Source organism: Halichoerus grypus, chromosome 1 (assembly GCF_964656455.1).
Source record: "Halichoerus grypus chromosome 1, mHalGry1.hap1.1, whole genome shotgun sequence".
Lineage (NCBI taxonomy): Eukaryota > Metazoa > Chordata > Mammalia > Carnivora > Phocidae > Halichoerus > Halichoerus grypus.
In genome coordinates this window covers 64,165,045-64,176,625 of record NC_135712.1, presented here as the reverse complement: position 1 = coordinate 64,176,625, position 11,581 = coordinate 64,165,045, and the positions used below count along the sequence as shown (strand labels likewise).

Genomic DNA, 11,581 nt, shown 5'->3' with positions numbered 1-11,581 from the left:
TAAGTAACAGAGGCATGCTATTAAAGTTGGGATGGTTTTTTTTTAAAGATTTTATTTTTAAGTAATCGCTAAACCCAGCGTGGGGCTTGAACTCATGACCCCGAGATCAAGAGTCAAACGCTCCACTGACTGAGCCAGTCAGGCACCCTAAAGTTGGGATGATAAAAAAAAAAAAGAAAAGAAAAGATATGCTCCTCTATTATCACTACCTTCTATTAATTTCTTAGTTTGACCTTTCACATGTACACCTTTAATGCATCCAGAGCCCCACCTTTTGATGTAGTGTTTAATTTTCTTCCATTTGTTTCTTTTTCACATTGATTTGTGCAGCCATGTTTATTGTACATTACCTTTCCAACTGATGTTGAGGTTGGTAGTCCAAGAAACACTGTTTAAATAGCAAGATATTAAACAAGAGTAGTGAACACCTAGTTGAAAGAACTAATAATGGTAGATAAGGGTTATTTTAGGAGAACATAAGGACAATATGTTGTGTTTTTAAACATACCAATCCATAATGAAGTAAAAATCATGCTCATTAAAAGTTTTTAGATGACAAAATAGGGATGGTTTTAATAATTTGGAAAATACACATAGAGAAATTACTTCTAGGGCGCCTGGGTGGCTCAGTTGGTTAAGCCTCTGCCTTCGGCTCAGGTCATGATCCTGGAGTGCCAGAATCGAGTCCTGCATGGGTTCCCTGCTTAGCAGGGAGTCTGTTTCTCCCTCTGATCCTCCTCCTTCTCATGCTTTCTCTCTCTCTTAAATAAATAAAATCTTTTTTAAAAAAAGAAATTACTTCCATATAGCACCAGTTCACAGACATACCAATGAATTCCCTGAGCTAAATCTCTGAAATACAGAAACAAACCTTTGTTAGGTGATACTGAAAGTCTGATTACCCAAAATATCAATCACTAGGCAGCTATCTGAACAATGCCTTGAAGTCCTGCTTTAAAAAATAAGTTCATTCCCTTTCTCCAACAATTCTCTGCAGGAAAAACAAAAACAAAAACAAAAAAACCACAATTGCAAATAGTAGGTGCCAGTTTACTTATATACCAATCGAATTCGAGAAATGCCAAGGAAAATCATTTTTCAATTTTATTACCTGGTATATTTGCCCTATGATTGAACAATTCATACTGAAATCAAATAAGTTAGAAAGGGAGCTATAAACACCAATTCGTTAAGAATTTTAAGTGTATGGTATACGGTATGAATATTAGAATTTTCTTCCCCACACTTGTGGATTGCATTGTTCAAATGTCTTTGCTGATCATTTTTAACTAAATCAGAAAAAGACGGAGGTGGAGGTGGGGATGCGGTGGGAGAGGAGGGCAGATAATACAACAACAGGAAACATGCGGAACTAATCCGTTACTGGGGGGAGCTGGCTCTCATTAGTGGTTTCTCTGGTTTAGCGTGGACAAGTCATTTCACCTTCTTCGGCTTCGATTTTCCACTGCTAGGCGGAGAGGTTAAGAAATATGACCTAACTCCTCTCTTCCTTTTCGAGTCGTCCCCCAGTTGATTGACAAACTTTGCCCTTTCATCCCGCCTCTCTGCACCTGCGCGGAAGAGGCGCCCTCGCTTTACATAATTCATTTAGCCCTCTCTGCGCAGGCGCCACTTTTTACCTTTTCTCGCCCTCCTGATTCCCTCCGGGTCTGAGAGAGGCAGGACTTCCTGTCCCTTGTAGAGCCACTGCCGGAAGTGACTGCGGGCAAATCGGCCTTCGCCAAGCCTGGGAGAGTGTAGGGGTGGCGGTGCTAGTTGCTGCTTTAGGCTTCAAAGATGCCCGGTCTGACGGGCGCAAGCCCTACCCCGTCTGACTCACAGGAGAAGAAGCCGGTGAAGCCCTGCTGCGCCTGCCCGGAGACCAAGAAGGCGCGCGATGCTTGGTCAGTGCGCAAGCGGGGAGGGTCAGCGGGCACGCCCCGCGCTTCGCCTTCCGGTGCCTTCGTGCCCTGCCTGCCCTTGGGCTCCGAGTTTTGCTGTGCTGCGTTCTTGAGAGTTAAAGGCCCCTGTAGGCTTTGGGTCAGCTGTCTCTTGACTGAACCCACAGCCCAGCCCGGAGACATGGATGAAGGGTTAGGAGAGAGGTCAGATTGAACCGGGCTCGCTTCACCCGCTCATCCGTTACTGCAAAGGGCTTTTGAGCATGTTATGTGTCGAGCACTGCCTTACGTCTACTAAAGACATAGAAATAGATAAAGATGCTACTTGATTGAGCGCCTGGGTGGCTCAGTTGTTAAGCGTCTGCCTTCGGCTCAGGTCATGATCCCGGGATCCTGGGATCGAGTCCCGCATCGGGCTCCCTGCTCGGCCGGAGGCCTGCTTCTCCCTCTCCCACTCCCCCTGCTTGTGTTCCCTCCCTTGCTGTCTCTCTTTGTCAAATAAATAAATAAATAAAATCTTTAAAAAAAAAAAAAGATGCTACTTGATTTAAAGGAGCTTAAAATTAATGGAGACATATGCCAAGCTTGCTGTTACCACGTGCTATGGGCTATGATAGAAGATTTGGCAAGATCAAAGAGTAAAAGTTTTCTGGTAAAATGTTGGCATAGTAGGACACGGTACATTTCTTAAAGTACTGAAGAGTTCCCCTTACTCTCCCCCCTCTTTGGGTAGATGAATTAAAAATCAGCCTACGACGTTGGTGACACAGTGTTCAGAATAGTACATCTAAATTGCTATCAACGCACAAAAGGTTTTATTTGTTCTCATTTTATACAGCCTGTGTTGTGGAACAAATCTCAGGGGGGTTGCTCAGAAAATGTGAATGTACACCTCTCCCTCCAGCCCCTTTTTGTCCTATAAAAAATAATCAAAGGTGGCATGGTGGGGTTAATAAGAGTTTTAGGAGCTTAGTGCTTTTTATTAATACTCAGTACTTTGCAAATAATACTGTGAAAGGAGAATTGAAAGACTACAATCTGATACTGAAAATAGCTTTCCTAGTTAACAGTAAGTGCTTGTTGAATCTGAAAATAGTATGGTGTCATGATTAAGAGCCTGGGATCCAGAGTTAAGCTTTGAGTCCTGGTCCACCAGCTCTGTGACCTAGAGCAAGTTATTTAAGGTACCTCCTCCCATGTCTGTAAAATGGGCCCTAATAAAAGTATCCACCTCTAGGATTACTGTAAGGGTTAATGATACAAGCCACACAAGTGCCTTGCTAGCTATTATCTTCATAGGGAGCTCGCTATCCCAAGCATTCATTCATTTGCAGGCAGCCCTTGAGCTATTGAAGGATGTATAGGATTTGGATCTTTCAAGAAGGAGAACCTATCCTTCAAATTGTTTTTGTGTTAATTGCCTCAGACCAGTGTGCCCAAATACCTATAGTCAGTAGTAAGTTTTTTCTTATGATTGAATTTGGCTTAACTTGATCTTTGCTAAAATTACATTTTCAGGCCCTAGAAATAAAGCTGTGTGGTCCTAGGTTTTACTTTGTGAATTTTACAAATAAAAAGTTCTTTGATCATCACAAGGGAGGCTCATCAGGCTGCTGTTGGCTGCCAGATCTTGCTGTTTATGTTGTTGGGTGTATTATGATTAGAAGGAGATTTATTTAGGTCTATTTGAATGTAGGGCAGAATAAAAAATTTAATTCCTCTGTAATAGGCAAAAAATTAAGTTCTTCTCTCTGTCCTTCATTTAAGATAAATACTGTATTCAGATGGTTTGTTTCATTAGAGAACTGTATCGTTCCTTGGATATGAACTAGAAGCAATATTATACATAATTATTTCTTCTAATTAGATTCTCCCTAAAAACTAGTTATGTGTGGAACATCTTCATGGGCATGGAAATAGCACAAGAGCCAATAAAAACAAAGCCATTTGGTGTAATAGCATTTTTTTTAACCCCAGCTATCTTCCATCAGATCCATGTTCTACCTCACTCCCCATCACTATCATGTGTGCTTATTTACTACTAATGTGTTTAATGTTTACTTTGTTAGATAACAAGTACATTATGTTTTATAGCATCATTGAGAAAGGAGAAGAGCACTGTGGACACCTAATCGAGGCCCACAAGGAGTGCATGAGAGCCCTGGGATTTAAGATATGAAACGGTGAGCAGGATACTTTCTGACTGGAAAGATAATACATAAACTTAATGCTTCAGATTTGTGCTTTATAGATTTAGCAGTCATTAGGCAACATTCTATTCAAAAGATAGTTCACCTGGTTAATCTAAGATGCTGAAGTATCACTTAAAAAATAATTTTCAGTTTCTAATGTAGGGAGTAAATGATGCTAATAAATTGAGAGGCATTCAGTGGATTTGGGGAGGGAGAATTTATCTTTCAAAAAAGGGTTTGATAAAAGCCTTTAGCGTCAGAAGGAATAATGGTTTAGGAAGTTCAAAATATTCAGTTGTCTGACTTAAAGGAACTAAAAGGAAAATACTCTTTATTTCTTATTCCTGGTATTGTGGGTCTTTAGTAGGGGCTTTTAAATAGGGAGTAAGCAGTACATGGAAGCATTGCTTTCTGCAAAAGAGAAAGGAATTATAGCTATTTCTTTTGTACCAAGCTTCTAATAATACTATAACCTCAGACCTTTTTTTTTTTTTAAGATTTTTATTTATTTATTTGACACAGAGAGAGAGAGAGCACACAGGTAGGCAGAGCGGCAGGCAGAGGGAGAGAGAGAGAAGCAGGCTCCCTGCAGAGCCGAGAGCCCAATACGGGGCTGGAACCCAGGACCCTGGGATCATGACCTGAGCCGAGGGCAGATGCTTAGCAGACTGAGCCACCCAGGTGCCCCAGACAATTTTTTTTAAAAGAACTTTGAATCCAAATTTTAATGCTGAAGGGATCTTAAATTATACAACAATACCATAAATAAATGATCTTTTGTTTGGAAGCTCTTTCTTCAGATAGCACCTTATTTCCCTCCCTCACTTCATTCAGGTCTCTGTTCAAAAGTCTCATTATGAGGTGCCTGGTTAAGTGTCTGCCTTCGGCTCAGGTCATGATCCCCGGGTCCTAGGATTGAGCCCCGGGTCAGGCTCCTTGCTCAGTGGGGAGTCTGCTTCTCCTTCTCCATCTGCCTCTCCCCCACCTTGTGCTTTCTCTCTCTCTCAAATAAATCAATAAAATCTTTAAAAAAAAGAAGTCTCCTTATTAGAGAAGCTTTGCCTCAACACTCCACCTGAAATAGCATCCCTTCCCCATCATTCTATCCCAGCACTGTCCAGTGGAACTTGCGGTGATAATGAAGGTGTGCTGTACCTTCACTCTCCACTATGCCATATGTGGAGTCATGTGTGGCTATTGAGCCCTTGAAATGTGGCCAGTAAAACTGAAGAAAGAACTGAATTTTTAGTTTAATCTTAATGTGAATAGCCACATTGAGCTAGTGACTACCCTATTCTTAACATCACTGCTTGCATATTAGATATTTATTTATTGTCTGCATTGCTTTACACCAAGTAGAATGTAAGCCCTGAGAAAGTAAGAATTTTTTGCTTCACTCAACTGTCATATACCCAGGACCCATAACCATGCCTGGCACATAGTAGGTGCTCAATAGAGGGTTGTTAATTAAATGAATAAATAAATGAGGAACTAAGGCCTATAGGTATGGAATGGCTCCCAAGGTGAGTTAGCAGGATCAGGACTGGAACCTCTGTCTCCAGGCAGACTTCCTTTGCTTTTTGCCCCCACCCCCCACCCCCAACATCCACACCACACCGCCACTTTTAACTTAATAATAGCTGAGAGATAATGCCAAAGTCACATTCCAATATAACAGTAAATAGAAAGCCTGGTTTCTTTCCCTTTCACCTCTCTCTCCTGCCTCTTTAGAATTTCACATATGGCTAGTCTTCCTCACTGAGCTATAAAAAAGGACGGATAAGGAACCTGTTCCAAGCTGATAAGAAGTACCACTACGTGGTGGAAAACAGTCTAGGCTGAAAGTTCTGAGGCTTAATTTTGGTTCTCCTGATGTCTAGCAAACTTAGCATGTATTTTACTTCAGCTGCATTTAACATTCATCAAGACACTAATCCTCTCTGGGTTTCATTTTTTTAATTTATAAAAAGAGAACCATAATACATTTTGTGATTTTATATATGGTATGGTGTATCTACTCTGTGTGTACATGACATACTTAAATGGCTTTTAAATTTCCTTAAATCCCATGGTGAATCATTTTGTAAAATAACTAAGTTTGGGTGTATGTTTGGGGGGGTGTTCTTTAAAAATGGAAGTATACCTATTGATTATTTCTGAAGACCTGGAATCTTAACATTTGTACACGGTTTCCTTTTTCATAATCTAACTCTCTTCCTTAGGGTGTTGTGTAAACTGTTGGTTAGTGCCAAACCTGTCTTGGTAAAAAAGGTGATTTTTAAAAATGCTAATTTTAGGAGCAGCAGAAGCTTCTCTTGGACTTCACATGGACCACAAAGGTGCTACAACTGTTGTCATAATTAGCATAAATTCACAAGGACTCGAAGATATCCTAGTTTTCTTTATATCATTGGGACAGAGAGTGAGAGTGATTCCTATGTACTTCGTTTGTGTGTAGAAGAAAATGCAAGAGATTTGGACTTAAAAGACTTGATGTTTAACTGATTGTGTGGTTTTGGGCAAGTCATTAACTTCTGAACCTTAGTTCACTTCATAGAGTCATTGTGATGATTAAATGACAGGTGTATGAATAGGATTTGTAAACTATCAAAGAGAAACCAGAACAGAATAGCCTGTGTCTTGGGAATTGGGGGTAGCAGACATTCAGTTGAGGTCTGTTGAATATATGACCTGATTACATATTTTTGAATCCTGGTTATGAGAAGAACAATCTGAATCCACATAGGGCCTTTTTTAGAATTCAGATGTCATGTTTTCATTGTCAGCATGATAGTACTTTTGGAAAAGGAACAGGTGTTTGGATCTCCTTTGGTTCCAGGTGTCCTATTTCCCCAACCCCCATTGGGAAATGGACAAACAGCGAAGTAAAAAAAAGACTTGTTCAAGTTAAGAATGGTTAGCTGGTGGAATTAAAACTAGAGTCTAGGTCTTTTATGTTCTCTAAAACACAGATGCTTTACACTTCATTCCTTGCACTTAATGAGATCTTATTGCCAACATACTCATTTTTAGAACTGCACACAGACTTGCTCTTCAATCCTAAAACTTTATTATGAATGCAAATTAGAAAGACCTATTGTTGAAATGTGTAGGTATATATATCTCAGTAACTAGGTCATTGGCTGTAAAATCCAGTACTAGTGTCTACGTTGTTACAAAATAAACGTAACTAAATTGATATCCCTTAGACTATTAGATCACATTTTTCTGAGGATAGCTGTAAAGGAAAAATACTTTTGCAAACCTCTATCTTCCCAGTAATGATCACAAAAGTTACTTAATTCAAAAACCTTTGTAGATTTTAATGTTATATCCTAAATAAGATAGGTCTTATTGTACCTTGAATTTAGTACATCGGGACTTAATATAAAAGTAGGCTACATTCAGCCAAAGGTGTACAGTCTGAGGACTGTTTTCCAAAATTCACATGCCCTAGGCCTTGATCTGTTCCTGTTGACTCAGAAACTGCTAGATAATGTTCATGTGCACCCTTTAAGAACCATTGGGTTAAGCTGAAGAAGTAGCAGGGATATTGCTAAATATAAACTACCTAAAGATTTAATAGTAGCAAAGACAGAGACTTGAAAACTACTCCTAAGGAAAAATAGGTGTGTGATGGTGGTGATTCTAGACACTTTCTTCTATCATATGACTTTTTTTTTTTTCACTGAAAGAGAAACTAGAGGAACCGAGAACGTGCTTAAAAATGTAAAGAGGAAATGGCAGCTAGTATCTTTCTGACTTTAGGAGTCAAAAGGAACCTTGAGAACTCAGCCTGGGGGCTAAAATCATTGAAAGAAAGTGAAAGGACTAGGACTGAGCAGTGGGGATACTCAGTATTTACTGTTTAACAGAACTTAATAGTTGGTTAAAATATGCTGATTTCTCACCCACACCCACCTGATTATGTATGAAAATATAATCCCAAGAAAATCCAGGAAAAGTGTCATTTCTTGCTATTCAAACATTTATTCATTGAATATATATTTATTGTTTAATACCCTAGAAAATGCTAACATGAGAAAGACAGGGTCTCTTCTGTCAAGGACTTTACATCCAGACAAGTAACCAAGAGGTTTACACCCAGAGGCTTTCAAGAGTAGCCCCTCCTGATATATAGTTAGTGGCCGAAGAGGTAACAGAGCTCTAGATTGCTCTTATAATATCGGGTGGCTTCATTTCTGCTTATCTCTCTTGCTCAATCCTTTGCTTAAGTGTATTCTTCCTTTGAGCCTTTTAGAAAAGAGAGTTTAGATGTTTGTATTGTTGATGAGGCTTATCTTTTCTAAACCACCTACAGGGAATAATAGCTAGATGAAGGAAGAAGCACTTGCATTGGGCTTGAAGAGTTGGCTAGCCCAAATTACTTACCTTTTTAAGCATTGCTCTCTGTCTTCTGGGAGAGGGACTGGGGGTCGGAGTGTGTGAGAACAGTCTGGGGAGAAGCCTGGTACTGATTGACTTAGACCAGCAACCCTATCCTCTACTACTCTCCTTTTTTGCCATTTTTTGCCCTGGGGATGAAGTGAGTAACTTTCCACAGGAAGTCCCTTGTATACAGAGCTGACCTTCTGCCTTCCACTTTGTGGATCTTTGCCAAGCATACTTGAATCAACAAGAAGGGGTTTGCAAGTCTCTTCTTTTGAATATCTGTAAAAATAAACTGTCCTAGCCTTTTTGGGAAGATATTTTTTTAGTAAATAAACATATATAGTTTTTAACAAAGACTTCTAAAGATTAAAAAGTGTACTGGATTGAACAGTTTCAGTGATGTTTTTTAGTTAGACAAAACTAGAATTTAAAACTGTAGGTTTTTATTCTAAACCACAGTTTAGAGTTAATAGTACTTGGGTGAAACATTCATTTCTACTGGTCTTAATTCCCTAATTCCATAGGTCTGTCATGATGTTTGAAATCTAATTTTCTAATATAAATTTTTTTTTGTAGGTCGTTTACTCTGTGAATGAATAATTCCTGAAGAATGAAGAAGATTCAGTAGTTTTGGGAATTCTTTGAGGAACTTTGATAAATGGAAAAAGTATAATTTATTAAAAAAGAAAATATCTCTGGTCAGAAATCTTCAGGTGTGTTTCTTTTTGTGTTCCTCACATCCTTACATGGCATTTATTTGTTTTTCTTAAAGGATATAGTATAAAAAATCTTGTAATATTAATTTCTTCTGTTGTGTCATTCTGGGAATTCTAGATATTTGTTGTAAGATACTGATCTCACTCAGTGAACTCTCCAAATGAAGCGCACAGAAGTAAGGAAATAACCCCTTACCAATTCAGAATGAGTATGGTAGCCATATCATCTCATTCAATGTTTTGTTTTTTATTTTAAACTTACTTAAAGGCAAGAACTGGACAAGCCTTCAGCCTTAATATTTTGTATCATTATTGTTATTCTTTACTAGTTCTCTCTTTGGGAAAGTTAATTGTTTAGATTTTGGACCACATTCAGGTGCCTTGGCTTGGAAGATCTCAGCTGTTTTGCATAATTAATCTGTAGATGTCTAGTTACATTTTAAGATAAACCAGGATCATTAGTTTAATGCCTACTGGCCAGATAATTGTCTCTTATTGATTAGAAGCTAGCCCAGATCAGAGGCTGGACTAGTACAGATAAGTCACTAATGAAATAGCTCAGTGCTCTGCTGTAGTGATACCCGGAGTGGTACATAGAGTATGGTTTGCTTACTATAGCAACCCCATGGTCCTGTTAGCTGCTTATGGGCTAACGAAGCAAGGTCATATTCTGCCTGAAGTAAATTGAGTTTCAAATCTCAACAACAAAAGATACTGATAAACATAAGAGAATATGTAGTGTCCATACGTCATTCTGTGATGGGAAAATTGCCTTTTATAAAAAAAAAGGAGCTGAATTAAGTTATTCCTTAGGATTCACAGCGTGGCTTTGAAGTATGACAGACTTAGGTTCAACAGGTCACAACCTCTTTCAGTCTGTTTTTCTCATCTGAAAGAAAAAAGAAGCAAGGCTAGAAATAATACTTAATGTACAAGATTGTGAGTACTAATTAAAATGGTGTATATACTGTGCATTTGACAGAGTATCTAGCATTTAGTGTTAATTAACATTCTCTAATTCTTTGATTCTCTCTCTACTCATATTTCTACCTGAATATTTGTTTGGATATAATACTTTTAAGAAGTACTTTAGGGGTGCCGGGGTGGCTCAGTCGTTAAGCGTCTACCTTCGGCTCAGGTCATGATCCCAGGTTCCTGGGATCGAGCTCCGCATCGGGTTCCCTGCTCAGCGGGAAGCCTGCTTCTCCCTCTCCTGCTCCCCCTGCTTGTGTTCCCTCTCTCTCTGTGTCTCTCTCTGTCAAATAAATAAATAAAATCTTAAAAAAAAAAAAAGTACTTTATAGCTTTCAGAGTATTCTTCTAGGTGAAGAATAGAATCTTGGACTCCTAAGATAAAAATCAACTTCCCACCGAACACCAGTCCTTGGCAGATGGTCATCTAGATTCTGCTTGAATATGTCCTGGACTACAAAAAGGAGGAAAAAAAACCTATAAACTTACCACCCAGTGTTAATTTTTGCTGTATGCTGTTCCAGACTTTTCTTATGCATTTATACATGTTTTAAAATAAAAGATAAGGTCATTTTTCTATGCTATATATTTTTAACGAAATCATATTACCTTTTCCCCTTGATATATTTTACCAGCCATGAATATAGTCCTCATAATATGATTTGTATTGGCTATGTAGGAATCCATTCTGAGCTTACTATAATTTAACCAATTCCCTATTTGTATATTCATTCATTCAACAAAATGTTTTGTAGAATGCTTGCTGTTATGCCAGATACCATTCGTGGAATTGAGTATTGGTCTTGAGCAGGACATATAACTGATACCTAAATTATTTCTGATTTTGTTGTTGTTGTTTTGTTGGTTGGTTTTATAGAAACATATAAGGAAGAAAGGAAGAAATCACTTGAAATCCTACCAGTCTACAATAGGACTACTTTTTGGTGACTTTGCCATTCATCTCTTTCTGCATATATATACTTTATTTTTTTTTATTTTTTATTTTTTTGGCCACTTCATAATAACACTGCACTGGAAGTTTCCATAGGAAATTCTTTACAGATTCTTTACTAATTACATAGCTAAGGATGGGCCAGAGGCTATGCATGTTTTCAAGGCTTTGGATGAGTACTGCCTGATTGATCTCTAGAAGGGGGTTACCCATTTGCACCTTTGTATCTGAAGGTGCCTATTTCCTTAAGCTCCTGGCAAGCTTAATTTTTTCAACCTTTGCCAGTTTGATACGCTCACATGATAAAGGAACTAAAGCACACTTCTTGACATCTGCTGTAGTTAAAAATATATCTCACGAGACGCTCTGCCCATCCTTCCCTAGTGTTTAAGCCTTCCCAAAGACTATGCATAACATTTTGGTACCAATAATAGTAAGAGATGTTACCACAGTAAT

At 38.6% G+C, this 11,581-nt stretch overlaps 1 protein-coding gene across 1 annotated transcript; it reads left to right on the top strand.

The window, feature by feature from the left end:
- The first annotated feature begins 1,676 nt into the window (after window positions 1–1,676).
- On the top strand, window positions 1,677–9,191 carry COX17 (cytochrome c oxidase copper chaperone COX17). Its single transcript, XM_036111768.2, has 3 exons — window positions 1,677–1,904; window positions 3,996–4,084; window positions 9,062–9,191. The coding sequence occupies exons 1-2, from the start codon at window positions 1,798–1,800 to the stop codon at window positions 4,078–4,080; spliced, it is 192 nt and encodes a 63-aa protein (XP_035967661.1). The 5' UTR covers window positions 1,677–1,797; the 3' UTR covers window positions 4,081–4,084; window positions 9,062–9,191.
- The last annotated feature ends 2,390 nt before the right edge of the window (window positions 9,192–11,581 follow it).

Excerpts from the sequence above, each read along its gene's own strand:
- COX17 (XM_036111768.2), top strand. The coding sequence starts at position 1,798 with ATGCCCGGTCTGACGGGCGCAAGCCCTACCCCGTCTGACTCACAGGAG. Across the intron at positions 1,905-3,995 it reads AAGAAGGCGCGCGATGCTTG|CATCATTGAGAAAGGAGAAG; the intron begins GTCAGTGCGCAA and ends TATGTTTTATAG.